The sequence below is a fragment of the Elephantulus edwardii genome, unplaced genomic scaffold (assembly GCF_000299155.1).
Source record: "Elephantulus edwardii isolate Elephantulus edwardi_28Jun2011 unplaced genomic scaffold, EleEdw1.0 scaffold00082, whole genome shotgun sequence".
NCBI classification, from domain to species: domain Eukaryota; kingdom Metazoa; phylum Chordata; class Mammalia; order Macroscelidea; family Macroscelididae; genus Elephantulus; species Elephantulus edwardii.
In genome coordinates this window covers 289,836-307,070 of record NW_006399832.1, presented here as the reverse complement: position 1 = coordinate 307,070, position 17,235 = coordinate 289,836, and the positions used below count along the sequence as shown (strand labels likewise).

Sequence of the window (17,235 nt, the reverse complement as noted above, 5' to 3'; positions counted from 1 at the left end):
GGGATATTTCTATGTCTGTGTCTGTGAGGAAGTGTCATACTGTTTTCCATAGTGGCTGAATCAATCCATAGCAATTAGTTTTCCATTCAACAATTCATAATGTTTTGTGTGCATTTTGTGCAGTCTCCAGCAATAGGATTCTTACTTCCTCCATGTGTTTACCATTTCCATTTGTCTTTCTTCCCTAACCCTCCTGGTCATCTGGGCTTTGACCCTGAGCAAATGTAGCCTTTTTAACCTTGTATGATCAATTGTTCTAAGGAGTGCTTAGCTCTCTGGTGTTCTTATTCATATTATAGTCTTCACATTATAAAACCAAACCGTTGCTATAAAGTCAGAACCGACTCATACCTGAACTTCAGTGTGGCTGGAGGCTGTCAATCACATGGAAGGATTTTTTGGCCCATCTTTCTCCCTCAGTCAGTGGAGCCAAGGGTGCTCTGGTGGCATAGTATACAGGGGATTGAGCTGCTAATTCTCCTTATGTGTCTGTCTATTGCTTAGTTGTAATTGTGCCATAGTGGCATTCAATTCCAGACTTGAAGAATGTCTAAGGGCCAGAATCTTAGGGTATAAATGGCTAATTTTTCAGAAGAAGACTGTCAATCCCTTCCTTTAAAATGCCAAGCAAAAGTACCTTTTCTACCAACACACAAAAAAGGTAAATTTAAATACTTACCAGCTGTAAACTATTCAGAATTTAATTTACAAACAACTAGCTGCTCTCAATCAGAGTACATACTTCAGTCTGAGCTGTTGTCATATTATTTTATATTTACAGGTCTTTTAATACTTTTGTTTACTTATCACACTTTTCATTACTGGATCAATAATACTTGAATAAATACCCTGGGCCTGCCAAATCACTTTTCATAGCACAGTGTCTACACATTATTGCTTTTGGCTTCTTAGTTCAGACTGTGATGTAGGAAGACTTACCTTAGGTAGACCAATAGCCTCCATCGCTCTTAACCACTGGACGGTATTATCTGTGTGTCGAAAATGGAGGCCCGACTTCTAAGAAAAAGATAAGAGAGAAAAGGGGTCACACAAGGAAAAGATAAAAGAGAAATAAGAGATCACACAAAAACTTAGCCATTTGTAAAAGTTTTTGTTTCCATCTCCAGAGTCCTTTTCAACTTTTCCTGGAATGATTGCTCACATAACACAAGAGATAATGAAGAAAGCAGATTTTATCTCAGCAACACTCTGGCCATTTGTGATGTAACATGACAGTCCCCAGAATTTACTTATTAGAAGTAATTCCCAAGTGGGATCCTCAAATAACCTCGCTCTCACTTCATGTCTCACACATGATGAAAGATAGTTCATGAGACAGTTATCTACATGTGCATGTTGATATGCACACACACACACACACACACACACGCACGCACAAAGTGTCACAACTTGACAACTATGGCTTAGAAGATTATAAACTTCGGGACAAATAGAATTTTTTAGAAATGTGTTTTTTTCCCTGACATGAACAAAGCATGACTGCTGTTGAAAATGGAAAACCCAATTGCTTCAGGAAAGAAAGATGGGCAATCTCTTCCCATTTTGTACATATAATTAACTGCCTCTGAAAATCTGCTGGAGGGTCAGCTCTCAGTCAGTTCTCTCAATAGTACGTAACAGTAACATCAACAACTGGATTAGCTCACTATTGTTGAATTGGTTCTGCCTCATAAATATGCTCTATTGGATTCACAATCAAAATCCTTGATACCAGTAGTCAAGAGACGGGAAGACACATTGCATTGGGCAAGTCTGCTGTCAGTGATCTCTCCAAGGTATCGAAGAGCAAGACTCAAAGCTAAGGTGTGCCTGATTCAGGCCATGGTCTTTTCAATTGCTTGCCATACATCTGAGAGCTGGACAATGAATAAGGATGACAGAAGACTTAAGATCTTTAAATTGTGGTATTTGAGAACAGTACTGACTATCCCATGAACTGCCAACAGAACAGATGTGTCCTATAAAAAGTGCCGCCAGAGTGCTCTTTGGAGGCAAAGACGGCACAGCTTCATCTCTCACACTTTGGGCATGTTGCTTGGAGAAGCTGTAGCAATGGGATCGAGTGTGCCAGAGTTGATGAGGATGGCTCAGGACAGGGGAGGGTTCAGGTCTACTGGTCATAGTGTCGCCATGAGTCATACTTGACTCGACAGAACATAGTAAGAACAACAACATTCACAACAGGTGGAAACCACCTATCTCTCTGACCCTGATCTAATGGTAGGTTTTAAATTTGATATGGGCTATGTCACCAAAACATCTTGCTACTGGATCAGCTTCCACTATGACAAAAATATTCATATAGATTAAAAATCATCTTAGCCTATTATAGTTTATTTTCACCAGTAGTCCTACATGTTAGACTAAGTGGGGTGCATGCAGTCATACTTAGCCAACAGTTGGTTCCGTCCATCTTTATTTCTTTCAGGTACTGTGCTACAAAGTGCATGCTGATTTTCACTGCTGAGCTATAGCTGTATCAGCAAACAAGCTCACTTTCGTTTAAATTGCATATTTGAGGAAGTAGTTACAGTCTTCTTTGAGTGATGATTACCTACATATTAGAATTAAAGCATGTTAGGGCAATCAGATCCTAACTTGTTTTCATGCTTCCAAACAAAACCAAGCCAGGTGTTGTCAACTTGACTCTGTCTCATTGTAACCTTATGCTTTCTTAGAGTAGGACTGTGGACATCATCATATTTTCAAGGCTACAACTTCTCAAAATCAGATCACTAAGCCCTTCTTGTAAGGAATCTCTAACTAAGCTGCAGCCACCAACCTGTCCGTTAGTATAATCACTTGCACCCTCCAGGCAGTCCTGTCAGGTAGCTTAGAGAGCAGTAGTTATTTTCATTTGCTTTTTTTGTAGAAAAGAAAAGGAAGCCTCAGCATTTCAATTACTTGCTCTAGGAGACTTGTTTGGTTAGCTTCACTAGGCCTGATTGTATATATGCCTCATAACATTTCCACAAACATGGCAATGCTGCTAGATGGCACTGGGTCCTCCACCTATGGTGACTGGGTGCGCAACTGACCCATGTTGCCAGGCCCTGCATCATCCTCACGATCCCTGGGATGTAAGTCCTTGTTGAGGCTATCATGTCAATCAATCAATCTCATGGAGCGTTTCCACTGATCGTCAACCAAACTTGGTTTTCCCCCCGCAGTAACTGGTCTTTTTCTGAGGATGGGGACAAAGCAAAAGAGCCAAAACCTTGCCATCCTCATTTCTAAGGAACACTCTGGTTGTATTTCTCCTAAGGATAATTTGTTCACTCTGGCAGTCTATAGTATGTTCAATATTCTTCAGCAGCACTATAATTCAAATGCATCAAGTTTTCTACAGTCTTTTTTTTTAATTGCTCAGCTTTTACATGGAAAAAAGAGAAGTGAAGAGATCATGGGTTGGGTCAGGTGAACCTGAGTCATCAAAGCAATGGATGTTTTTCTTAAACTGTAAAGAGGGTTTTGTAGCAGATTTGGGCAACGCAATATGATGGGCGTAGTTCAATGTTGATTAATTTTATAAAATATAATGAGTGGGAATGACTGTAAGAAACACAATACGAACTTTATAAGCAAACCAATATAAAAGAAAAATTTATTTATTTAAAAAAAGTTTGATTTCTTGACTGCTTCTACCACGAATACTGCTTGGTTAGCCAAGTAAAGTGGCATCATTGACAAGTTCAAGTTCTTTATTTATTATGCTGTTTATAATTTTACCACAAAGGCTGTTGTTATTAGGTGCTGTCACTTTTCCTATTCATGTCACTATTAGGCATGTTCTGATCCTACGAAGAACAGATCGAAATCTTGCCCAATCCATCCCATCTCCTCTATGCTCAAACCAATTGCTGCAGTCACTGTATCAATCCATCCTGTTGTAGGTCTTCCTTTCTTTCCTTGACCCCCAACTTTCCCAGAAGGATGTCTTTTTCCAAAGACTGGCCCCAGCGCCTAACAGAATGCCCAAAATATGTTAGATGAGATCACACCATCCTTGTCTCTGAGAACACCCTGGTTGTGCTTCCTCCAAAAAATATTTCTTTGATTGATATGCATTGGTGCAATGGTCCCCAAATCGTAGTGCTATAGGGGGGTGGAAAACACCCCAAACAAACTAATGGATAATTATTCAGAAGGGAGCCCTGGGGGGTATTGTACAGCTAATAAAAAGTCTCTGTCCATAGTAGTTTGAATTCAACAGCCCAGCTGCTTCTTGGAAGAAAGATGGGCAGTCTCCTCTCATTATAATTGATAGAAGGTCATCATGAGTTGAAAACTCCTCTGATGACAATAAGGGCGGTTTTTGGTGCATATCAATTATTCAGAGTGCTTCTTTCAGAATCTCAGCCAAGGGATTTTGACACAGCTATAGGAGAAGGAGAGACTGTGGGCCCAGGAGTCCACAGTTTTTACATGCAAACCATTAGGAGGTTCTGCCAGTTCACTTTAAATGATCAGAATGAATGTTGACTTCCTTGGCTTATTGGAAAGCACCGCTTTTCAGTCTTACACCAAACAGCTGTTTACCAAGCGCCTAGTCCAGTCCAGACTACAGCACTGCGGAAGGGCAGTGAAAGAGCATGTTCAGTTCCTGCTGTCACGTCAACACTGCATTGTATGCCTCCAAGTATCTACAGTGTCTTCATCTACAGAGAACTGAGGTGTATCTAAGAGGAGCTCAAATCCAGGGACGGGGCGTGGAGATGACCAGGGAAGAAATACTCAGCACTAGGTGGCTTAGCTCTCACACCAGCCACATGTCTAACCCTAAATTCACCAGAGTTGTAAAGCAATGGTCAATCAAGCTGACAGGCTGGCATGAAGCTCCCATCTGCCTGACTGCTGGCTCACAAGGCTCCCAGTGGCAAGAGTGAGCTGTCAGGGTATCACTTTGTCATGCGACATACTGCACAACAGAGGTCATATTTTACGGCTGCAGTCTCTGTGGCCTGAGTCTAAGTAGACTGAATTCATGGTTTCCAGATGGCACATCAAGAGGTTGGACCTGGGCTAGTAAGTGTTCCCTCGTGTCTCAACAGCTTTGCCTGAGCCCATGATTTAGAGCTCTCTGGAAAGGTCCACACGAATGGTTTTACTCTTGAAGAAGAGGAAGTTAAATCTCCTGTTTCACTGATATTTATTTTTGATTTTTGTGTAAAACAGGGAAAAAAAAACCCTTTAAAATAAAATCTAATGCTGATTTTGCATAAAATCACTAAAAATGTCCATGAAGGATACTGAGTCTTTCCAGGGACTTAAGAAAAGAAACAAAACAAAAAAAGACTTTTTTTTCCTCTAGCAAATCAATAAAGAGGTAATTCCAATTTGTCCCATTGTCTCGTTTAATGCAGCAGTATGGAGGGGTTCCCATGCCACAGCTGGTGTCACCCCCTCCTCCTGTTACGCCCTCCTGCCCTCTCTCCTCGTTGAGCTTCTGCTGGTCACTCAGCTCACTGACGTGAACCATTTCCCCCTCTCATCATCCATCTCCTTCAGGGTTGCCATTCCTTGCCTAGACACCCCCCACCCCGCAGATGCTTAATTCTGTAACAAAATATTGAAAAATATGTTTTTTCCTTGTCCTCCACCCAGCAAGGCAATAAAACCCCAGTTGTTGTGGAGCCAACTTTGACTCAAGGTCAGAAAACTGTGCCTCCCAGGGTTTTCAGGGGCTCACTGTTCAGCAAGAAATTACCAGGTATCACTCTCTCCCCTCCCCCAGACACCTGTGGATGGACGTGATCTGCTAACCTTTTGATTGGCAGTTGAGTACATTAGCTATTATCCAGGCACTCTTCCCAAATAGCAGAATCTAATGGTCAGAGGAGAAAAGACTTGTTTACGTTACCATGAGGACATCCATGTCTGAACTACAAGAAACCAATTGTGTATACTACTATATGGCATGTGAAGAGAAAAGAATTAGCCCTTGTCATTAAACACTCTGTGCTAAAATTCTCAACTCCAAGGAGGGTCTCTCTGGCTGAACAATGTACCCACAATACCCTTTCAGGGCAGCTCAGCCAAACTACCCTTAAACTAAAAACTTGAACTTATTGCTATGGAATCAGAATTGACACAGAATGGAGCTGACCCTCCAGTGGGTTTTCAGAGCCAATGAAGGAATGAATGTCCATCTTTCTCCCACCCTTTAAGTTAGCTCTATTCTTAACTCTATAATGATATTAATATTAGTAGACCTCAGTCTCGGTATTATCCATAGAGAAGCAATGCAATAAGGAAACCCCATGGTGTAAAATACAGAAAAATGTTATTTTGAGAAGACATAATTGATTTCCTTTTCAGTATTTTTCTGAATTTTCAATTACTTCTTAAAACAATTTTTGTTTTAGCTGGCTAATTTATTGTTTAATTAGGGTTTCGTGAAAGGCTAGAATAAGCTAGGACTTGTAGGTGAAATACAATGACTTAATAAGCTCCAACTTAGTTTTTTTCACTGTATAAATATAGGTTTTATTAATAATGGGTGGAATTCCAAATTACTTTAACTAATGCCAACATTTATTCACAGCATCCATTTTTCAAGGCAGAAACATAAGCTCAGTTCCCCTTAAGAACATACTACAGACTCTCAAGAGATCTATCAACTGATTTTGTCTCTTCTTGGATTACTCAAGTATTTGGTGGTACTTAAATATCTGTATTTTAAAATGTCCATCTGAGAGCTAGACAATGAATAAGGAAGACAGAAGAAGAACTGATGCCTTTGAACTGTGGTGCTGGAGAGAGCACTGAACATCCCATAGACTGGCAAAAGAATAAATAGATTTTTCTTAGAGAGGGTGCAGTCCGATTGCTCCTTGGAGGCAAAGATGATAACGCTATTTCTCACTAACTTTGGGTATGTTGCTAGAAGAGGCTATTCCTTGGAGAGGGGCATCATGCTTAGGAAGGTGGAAGGATGGCAAAAGAGAGGAAGACTCACAACCAGGTGGACTGACACGGTGACTGCAGCAATGGACTCAAGTATTTTAGAAATTATGAGGATAGAATAAGACAGGACAGGATTCAGATCTGTTCTTCATTGAGTTGTTATGACTCATAGTTGACTCAATGGCACCTAACAACAAACTTTTAAAATAAACTTTATCTAGAGAGAAACTAAAGAATGTCAACCACACAATAAAATGGGAGAGAAAAAAAATTATTCTCCTGTATATTCAAGGATGTCCCTGCAACTGTAAGAGAAATAACTTTTAATGATTTTGGAAATCTATAGATTAAAAAATGTTGATGTACACAACTAAATACAATTTTTAATAAGATAAGGAATCAAGTTTCAAAGACATTTTAGAAACTTTGACCTTTGGTTACTAAGAAATGACACATTTCAGGACAGACTAGTCTATCCCTTCAAAACACAAATTTAAAAAAAGAGATATTTTATGTTATTGTTTATTTTTACTTACTTCATTTTTTAATGGAACATTTTAAATATGAAAAAGTAGGCAAGAAGAGAATCATGTATTTATATAACACTATCACACAATCTTAACAATTATAAACTTATAGCCAGTTAGGGTTGTCTCTCCAACTCTCCCCCCATCATTTTGCTGCAAATCCTAGACACTCATTTTATCTGCATAGTCTTCTGTAACCCTTTAAGATTAGGATTTTAAAAAATTATACAAGTCTGTTTTGACTTGGGCTCCTTTGCTTCCTCTCTCCCCTGACTCCTACACTCCTTTTAAATCTAAATTGGTGTTATTTTTTTGTGTTTGTCTAAAACGGCTGTAAGAATCTTTTACTCTTGGTTCTCTTACACACTAGGCATGGATCAAGTCTAGAAACAAGTTAGTCTCACAAAGAAGTTACTCTTATTTTTGTTTCAAACACCAAATGGAATGAAATTCCTACTGCACTCTTGTGTATTACTACTGGTTTTTTATCACACTGGTCCTAACTCTTTGGGGCCAAAAGTTCAAGTCCCAGCTGGATACTTTATTCTTTGATGAGAACACAGGGAGTAATAAACTGTGCTGTTGGTGGAAAAGGAGCTGGGAAGGGTGCCCTCACTTCCACACTTAGTGGTGCTAATAACAACTCATGAATGACCTCCAGGAGGGGTGAGTGGAAGTGGGAGGGGTTCAGGGAAGCCAAACAAGCCAGAGGTCTCTCAGCCTCAGGCCAGAAATAAAAACCCTTTGCCTTCAAAACTGCTGTACCTTGAGAATGATTACTAACAGGCTCCAAAGACCAAGGACATTCCCCACTCTGTACCTCCTTCCCCAGCAAAATCCTACTTGACAAGCTGAAAGTAAAAGGAAGCAAAACATCAAACTTCTGTTTTTAGCTGGAAACCACAATCAGTTCAATTTCAGTTACCTTATAACGTGTTTGTTCCACATCATAGATCTTTTTCTCTGACACCATTTTAGGGGCAAAGAACTTGGCTAATTTTGCAAGGTAAACTCCATTCCTGAGTCCTTCTTCCAGTTCAGTGGTCGGTGGCAATTCTTCCACTAAGCAGACTTCCATCCACCTACAAGGATTCAAGCACACAAAACAGAACAAAGCCGTGAGTCCTGGCAGCATATCCCAGTGTGCACTGCAGCTAACAAAGAGGGCAGGATGGCAAACATCTTTGGGAGTCACAGTTGGGAGGAGAAGACTTTCCCCGAGGTGGGATCAGTATTCAGAACGTGAGGCAGGGATGAACAAAGGCACAGAGATGCTGAATTCAACTCCCACCTCAGTGCCTGTCACAGCCTCATCCTTCTCTCAGTCTCTGCCAGTTCACTTTTGTACAAAAGAGGAAAGGGACAAACAATTTTGTATGAGTGGAGTTAGTCCTGCTGACATTAAGCGGGTGGGAGGATTTACATGCTTATGAACCTACACAAATAAAATTCTCAAAGGAGATGTGTCTGGGGAGAGAGTACAGTCGAAATCTGGACACACTGTGGTCTCACTTGCACTGATCTTTCTCTAGTTCTCTAACCAGCACACACACACACACACACACACACACACACAACACACACACACACACACACACACACACACACTCTCTCTCTCTCTCTCTCTCTCTCTCTCTCTCTTTCTCTCTCTGGCTTTTCCTTAGAACTTGGTTCAGAAATGACAGTCAGGTATGGTTACAGGACATGGAATAAGGTCATCAGAAATTCACAAAGCAAACACAGTCTTCTGTAAGGACCATCTACTTCTTTTGCCAGGACCTGCTTACCCTTTGGGGAATATACAGTACATACTAAATTCTGGGGGAAAGAAAAATTCAGAAAAGGACCTGTTTTATTTAAAAAAAAAAAGAATGAGCAAAGGTCATGACTAGCTCAAGGACACTCAGTCAGAAGGCAGCCAGGCCAGTTCACATTTCACACCTGCATGCTGAGAATCTTCCCAGTGTGAGGACAAAGGTAGTTTTATCCAGTCTCCAGTCACTACTACCTGCTGTAAGCGCCCACAGTCCCCTGTGCAGTTTCTCAGTGCGGAGGTCCCCAAATCCCTCCCTCCAGCCAAAGCAGACCATAAATTCTGGGTGTGAGCCCACACCTGTAGCACGATCCCCCAGAGGATCGTTAACACTGCAGCAGCTGAGCTGCCCAACACCTGGAAGACAGCAGGGCACTGTTCTGCAGGGTAAGCTGACCCCCTCACAGGCCATGAACACGGTGAGGTCTGAATGGCTCATTTCTGTGAATAATGTCTGTTAAAAGCACAGAGGGCCCCAAACAAGTAAGGTGTATTTACTGACCACTTCATCATTGTCAGTGGCCATGGAGTCACCCCATCTCTTGGGTACCCCACGGACAATGGAACGAAATGCAGCCTGACCCAGTGCCACTCTCACCGTTCATCACAGGTCAAATAATTTTGATCTGCAGGGTTTCCACTGGTCAGTTTTCACAAAGTAAACTGATGGTCTGTTTTTTATAATTTTTTTAAAATTGTGGTTTTAATGAAAGTTTACAGAAAGGTTGGAATTTCATTCACTCATTGATGCATGTTTCCCTCCCTCACCAGTTCACTTTGTAATGCATTTCTTGTTTCAGACTGTTAATTGTCACACATATAATGCCTAATCATGCATTCTTTTCAGACAGTCCTTGCACTTATCTGTTTCAGTGTGTGTTCAATATCTCACCACTCTTTCCCTGTTCTCCATGTCAGTCCTATTTCATATATTGATTAGCTTTTATTCCTGTCCACTTTAGCCCACCAAAGTCTACAAGTTTTACTAAAACTTGTTAGGCATCACAATAACCTCCCTTGAGGGTGTGCAACACTCCACTGGGGGTGTGCATGAGGTGCACTGGCTGGGAACCAATATTGAGTCTTCCACACAGAAGAGTTCAACCCTTGAACTGTCAATTCCCTTAACCACTGACTGATGTTGTTACATTCCATTGAGTCAGTGCCATCCCTCCAGCAAGCTTTCAGAGGCTATAAATTGCATGAGAGAAGACTGTGATTTTTTTCTCCCACAGAGTACATGGTGATTTGATCTGCTTGCCTTTGGACTGGAAGTGCAACTCCTTAACCACTGGACGACTTGAACTCCACAAGTAGATACCCCAAAGCACTGAGCATGTAAGAAAAATGTAAGCATGTCCCTTGACTTCAAGTGAATTTAATACAATTGAGAAGGCAACATAATCCCAAGGAGAAACCAGGGAGCAGATCATGAGAGTCCACTCTGCCCAGTGCTATGTGACAGTAAATAATAACAAACAAACACAACTCAACTCAACTTAACTCATTGTCACTGAGATGGAATCAACTCACAGCTGATCTTCCATTAGTTCTGAGGCTGTAAATCACAAGAGAGAAGATTGCTGATATTTCTCCCATGGAGTCACTGGTCAATTTTAACCACCTTTGAGTCAGCAGTGAAATTCCTTGAGGACAAAGCCACTAGAGTTTCATATAATATATACAGTATATAACAGATTTGATGCATAAACACTAATGACCAAAGATCAAAGTTGTAACATGACATCAAGGATAGCATCCATGAAAAAACAAAAGGTCCTTACAAAGACAGAGGAAAAAGAAAAGGCCAAAATAACTATCAAAAGAGACTCTAGAAAATAGCACTAGAATGTAAGGACGTCAAAACAAAGGGAAGTAATGCTAAAGTAAGAGAGTTAAACAGATTTCAAAAGTTAGCTAGCTCGGGAAGAGAAAACAATGATATGATGTAAGATAATGAAGCATAAAATTAGTTGGTGTTAGAAAATCAAAAAGGAAGAATATACTTGGTATTTCTCAAACTGAATTGAAAAATTCAAGTCTAGAGTTGAAATATTTAAGTATTTTATGAGCAAACTCTTAGATGATAGAGAGAGCATCAAAAGAAGATCATGGGGTTGCAAAATTTAATGAGGAGAGGGAGGAATGGGTTAAGCAAATGAGAATTAGTGTGGAAAACAATATATACAAACTTTGCAAGTAGACCAGTATAAAATAAAAATGTTATTTAAATTAAGAAAAAAAAACCACACACAATGTTGTTGTTGTTGTTGTTATGTGCTGTCGAGTCGTTTCCGACTCATAGCGACCCTATGTACAACAACAGCCCTAAACCCTGCTCTATCCTGTGCCAATCTCACTGCCTCTGACACACCCATCCCGATCACCCCAGTCACCGAATCAATCCATCTCATAGAGGGTCTTCCCCTCCTGCGCTGTCCCTCCACCCTCCCAAGCATGATGTCCCTCTCCAAGGACCCGTCCCTCCTGGCAACATGTCCAAAGTATGTCAGACGAAGCCCCAGAATGCTTGCCTCCAAGGAGCAGCCTGGTTTAATCCTCTCTACGATGAATCTGTTTGTTTTCTTGGCAGTCCATGGTACATTCAATACTCTTCTCCAGCACCACAGCTCAAAGGCGTCAATTCTCCTTCTATCCTCCCTAGTCATTGTCCAACTCCCTGATGCATAACAAGTGATTGCAAAAACCATGGCCTGTATCAGGCGCACCTTAGTCTCCAGAGAGACACTGTTGCTCTTGAGTACTTTAGGAGGTCCCTAACTGCAGACTTTCCCATCGCAATATGTTTTTTGATTTCCTGGCTACTGGTGCCAAGAGTGTTGACCGTGGAGCCGAGCAAACTGAAGCTGTGAACAATCTCAATGTCTTCACCATCCATCCTGATGCTACCGATTGGTCCAGTGGTGAGAATTTTTGTCTTCTGGACATTGAGACTCAGTCCATATTGAAGGCTGCAGTCCTTGACGCTCTGCAGTAAGTGCATGAGGTCCTTCTCAGTTTCAGCGAGCAAGGTTGTGTCATCTGCATAACGCAGACTGTTGATAGATCATCCACCAATCCTGATGCCACATTTGTCCTCATAGAGCCCAGCCTCCCGGATGATCTGTTCCGCATACAGGTTGAAAAGGTATGGAGATAGGATGCATCCCTGGCGTACGCCCTTCCCAATTTTGAACCATGCAGTGTTTCCTTGCTCTGTTCTGACAAATGCCTCTTGGTTCAAGTATAAGTTTCGCATTAGCATGATCAAGGTTTTTCTCCAAACCTATTTAATCTGTACACTGAGCATGTTATTCAAGAAGCTGGGTTATGTGAAGAAAAATATGGCATTTAGGATTGGAGAAAGACTCATCAACAACAGACATTATACAATGACACAACCTTGCTTGCAGAAAGTGAAGAAAACTTAGAAGCACCTACTGAAGAAAAGATTTTTTTTTTGCAGTTAATCTCAACATTAAGAAAACAAAAGCTCTCCTCACTGGATCAACAGGCAACATCCTGAAAGAGAAAGACTGAAGTTATCAACAATTTCATTTTACTTGGATTCACAATCGATACTCATGGTAACAGAAGTCAAAAGCCAGGTTGCATTGGGGGAATCTGCTGTCAAGGGCCTCTTTAAAGAACCAAAGAACAAGGATGTCTGTTTAAAGACTAAGATGTGTCTGATTCAAATGACGGTATTTTCAATTGTTTCCTATGCATTTGAAACTTGGACAATGAATAAGGATGGCAGAAGAAGAATCAATGTCTTTGAATTATGGTGTTGGAGAAGAGTACTGGATATCCCATGGATTTCCCAAAGAACAAACAAGTCTGTATTGGAGGAAGTTACTCAAGGTGCTCCTTGGAGACAAAGATGACAAAAGTTTAATCATCTTTGTCTTACATACATTGCACATGTTGTCAGGAAAAACACCTCATCGTGAAAAAAGTGGAGGATTAAAGAAAGAGAGGAATACCTCCAACAAGACAGATTAACACACTGACTCTAACAACGAACAGATTGTGAAGATGGTGCAAGACATGGAAAGGTTCATATTTCTTGTTCATAAGGTCATTATGAGTCATAGTTGACTTTATGCAATAGTATATTTAAATAATGTTTGAGACTAAAAGGGGACTCACTGTGTTATGACTAGGGTAAACAGAGCAAGTACTGAGAGGTGGGGGCAGCTGGACACGGCCTATAAAAAGCAGTATTTGCAAAGGTAAAGAGAACACCAGAGGATCAAGAGCAAAGATGCACTAATGGCATAAATAAGACATGCTTGATTTTTGAGAAAACAGAGAAGGTTCTGGGTATTTGGGGATCACAGGAGAGAAGTGGATGTAAAACTGGGCTTGATAATGACACCAAGTCCATGGAGGCCCAACACACAAGGAGAAAGAGCTTTGCTACTAGTTGCCACAGGAAGCTCCTGGCAGTGTTGCAGCAGAGGAGTGAACATGCTGTAGTAATTATAGAAAATTAATCTGGTCTGATGGATGTTCTGGAGATAAAGCCCCTCAGGCAGACTTTTCTACCAATGAAGGCCTGGATTCAGCAGAAAGAAATGGAATAATAAGAGACTCTTAGAGACATTTCAAGGAATCAATAACAGGAGATGATGACAGCTTAGAAAAGGAGGGTGAAGGAAAAAGGAGTATTTTCAGCCAGGGAGAGAAGCTCCCCACACCAGTAGGACTAGTCCCCAGCCAAAGGTGTGATTCTAGCAAGTGCCCTAACTCCCTGAGCCTCAGTTTTCTCCTCTCTAAAGGAAAGTATGGGAAGGAAGGCTCAGATGAGAAGGTCCTGCCCAGCAATAATGTTGTAGACAACTGTGGAACTGAATGCATGACAGTTTTGTAAAGAGACTGGATACAATCAGATGATGGAGAACATGACTTTTCTCATACTATGCACATGACAATTAAGAGATATTCACATGTGCATTAATGGAAATAAGTTTGTTGCTATTGTTAGGTGCCATTGAGTTCACTATGACTCATAGTGACCTATGAATAAAAGATCTGAACCCTTCTCTATCCTGTGCCATCTTCACCACTGTGAGGCCATCATTAAGGTCCCTTTGTCAATCTACCTCATTGAGGGTCTTCATTTCCTTTACTGACTCTATTTTTCTGAGTATGATATCCTTTTCCAAGGACTAGTCCCTGGCTAGTGACATGCCCAAAGTATGTGAGACAAAGTTTCACTGTCTCTCCTCAAAGAAGCACGCTGGCTGTGCTCTCCTCAAGATAGAATTGTTTGTTCTCCAGGCAGTACAAGAGATATTAATACTCTTCTCCAGTGCCACAACTTAAAGGTATCAATCCTTCTTCCATAATCCTTATCCACTGTCCAGAAGTAATTGAAAACACCATGCATGGCTTGGATGAGGTGCATTTTAGTCCTTATACTGACATCCTTGCTCTTCAGCGCTCTGGGGTAACCCTTCATTGCAGACTCTTAGTGCGATACTTTCTTTGATTTCCTGACTGCCTGTACCAAGGTTGTTTTGTTATTATTGTTATTGTTGTTGTGTACCATCAAATTGGATCTGACTGGCACAGGAGGAGATTTCCCCTCCTTCTCCAGTGGAGCATCTGGTTGATTCGAACCTTGGGCCTTTGGGATTGCAGCACCACTTCTTGCCACCACGCCACCAGAGCTCCCCCAATACCAAGGTTGTTGGCCATGGATCCAATAAGACAAAATCATTCACAATTTCTATCTTTTCTCCATCTATCATGATGTTGCCTGCTGGCTCAATGGTGAGGATTTTTTTTATGTTGAGATATAGGTTTGGACACACCTATATCTCAACATAAAAAAAAATAAATTCAAAATTGGGAAGGGCATACGCCAGGGATGCATCCTAGCTCCATACCTTTTTAACCCATATGCAGAACAGATTACCCGCGAGGCTGGGCTCTATGAGGAGAAATGTGGGGTCAGGATTGGCGGACAATTTATCAACAATCTGCGTTATGCGGATGACACAACTCTGCTTGCTGAAACTGAGGAGGACCTGAAGCACCTGCTGCAGAGAGTCAAGGACTGCAGCCTACAACATGGACTGAAGCTCAATGTCAAGAAGACAAAGATTCTACTGGACCAATTGGCAGCATCAGGATGGATGGTGAAGAGATTGAGATTGTACACAGCTTTAGTTTGCTTGGCTCCATAGTCAACAATCTTAGCACCAGCAGCCAGGAAATTAAAAGGCGCATTGCCATGGGAAAGTCTGCTGTTAGGGACCTCTCCAAAGTACTGAAGAGCAATGGTGTCTCTCTGGAGACTAAGGTGTGTCTGATACAGGCCAGGGTCTTCACAATCACTTGTTATGCATCAGAGAGTTGGACAATGACCAAGGAGGATAGAAGGAGAATTGACGCCTTTGAGCTGTGGTGCTGGAGAAGAGTACTGAGAATACCATGGACTGCTAGGAAAACAAACAGATTTGTCTTCGAAAGGGTTAAACCGGGTGGCTTCTTGGAGGCAAGGATTCTGAGGTTCCATCTAACATACTTTGGACATGTTGTGAGAAGAGACCGGTCCTTGGAGAGGGACATCATGCTTGGGAGGGTGGAGGGACGGCGCAGGAGAGAAAGGCCCTCTATGAGGTGGATTGATTCAGTGACTGGGATAATTGGGATGGGAGTGTCGGAGACAGTGCGATTGGCACAGGACAGAGTGGAGTTTAGGGCTGTTGTACATAGGGTCGCTATGAGTCGCAGGCGACTCGACGGCACATAACAACAACAACATGTTGAGATATAAGTCAAATTGAAGGCTACAGTCCTTCATCTTCTGCAGCAAGTGCTTCAAGTGTTTCCAAATTTTAGCAAGCAAAGGAAAGCAAGGTTGTGTCATGAGCAAAATGCAAGTTGTTGTTTAGTCTTTTTGCAATCCTGATGTCACAGATTCTTCCTCAAAGAGTCCATCTTCTCCAATAATTTGTTCAGCATAGAGACTGGACAGGTATAGAGGAAGGATAGAGCCCTGACACACACATTTTCTAATTCCAAACCATGCGATGTTCCCTTGCTCAGATCCCACCAACAGCTTCTTGACCCAGGTATGGATTTCTCATGAGCACAAATAAGTATTCTGGAATTCCCATTCTTCTCAGTGTTATCCACAATTTGTTATAATTTACACAGTTAAATATGTTTGCAAAGTCAATAAAACCTAAATAGACATCCTTCTAGTACTTTCTGCCTTTAGCTGAGATCCACCAGACATCAACAATGATATCCTTGGTGCCACAACTCTACTGAACTCAGCCTGAATCTCTGGCAGTTCTCTGTTGACACACTGTTTTGTTTTTTAATAACTTCAAGTAAGATTTTCTTTGCATGTGATATTAGTGATACAGTTTTGGTAATTTCCACGTTCTGCTGGATCATCTTTCTTGGGAATAGGAACAAATAAATATCTCCCCCAGTCTGTTGGCCAGGTAGCTGTCTTCCAAAGGTCTTGACACAGCCTATGAGCATGTTTAGGGCTGCATCTGTTGGTTGAAACATGTAAACTGGTATCCCTTCAATTTCTGGGGCCATGAAATTGTTAAATTTAAAAATCATAAAATGAAATCAATAATAATGTTGCCTTTTTGTTGTTATTTTAACACTAGCCAAGTTAAGCACCTAAGCCAACTTTCTAATTTAGTATTTGCTGTTGTTGTTGTGTACCACAGTCGGAGCTAACCCATAACTGGCCCTTCGGAGGGTTTTCAGAGGCAGTTAATCACATGGCAGACATCACCCATCTTTCTCCTGTGGAGCAGGTGGTGACCTCGAACCACGTGCCTTCGGGATTGCAGTGCAGCTTCTTGCCACTAGGCCACTAGAGTTCCTTGTTCATTGTTTAGTCCCTGTTTGGTTGTTGTTGTTGTTGTTAAGTGTCGTCGAGTCATTTGCGACTCATAGTGACCCTATGTACAACAGCCCTAAACC

The 17,235-nt window shown here is 41.4% G+C and overlaps 1 protein-coding gene across 1 annotated transcript in view; it reads right to left on the bottom strand.

Annotated features, from left to right (window-relative positions):
• Positions 1-17,235, bottom strand: part of IQGAP2 (IQ motif containing GTPase activating protein 2) — a 392,955-nt gene that overhangs the window by 220,894 nt on the left and 154,826 nt on the right. The window contains exons 2-3 of the mRNA XM_006889829.1: positions 8,380-8,536; positions 940-1,017 (exon numbers count right to left, since the gene is read on the bottom strand). Of these exons, the coding sequence (XP_006889891.1) occupies positions 940-1,017; positions 8,380-8,536 (235 nt within the window). The remainder of the gene's footprint in view (positions 1-939; positions 1,018-8,379; positions 8,537-17,235) is intronic.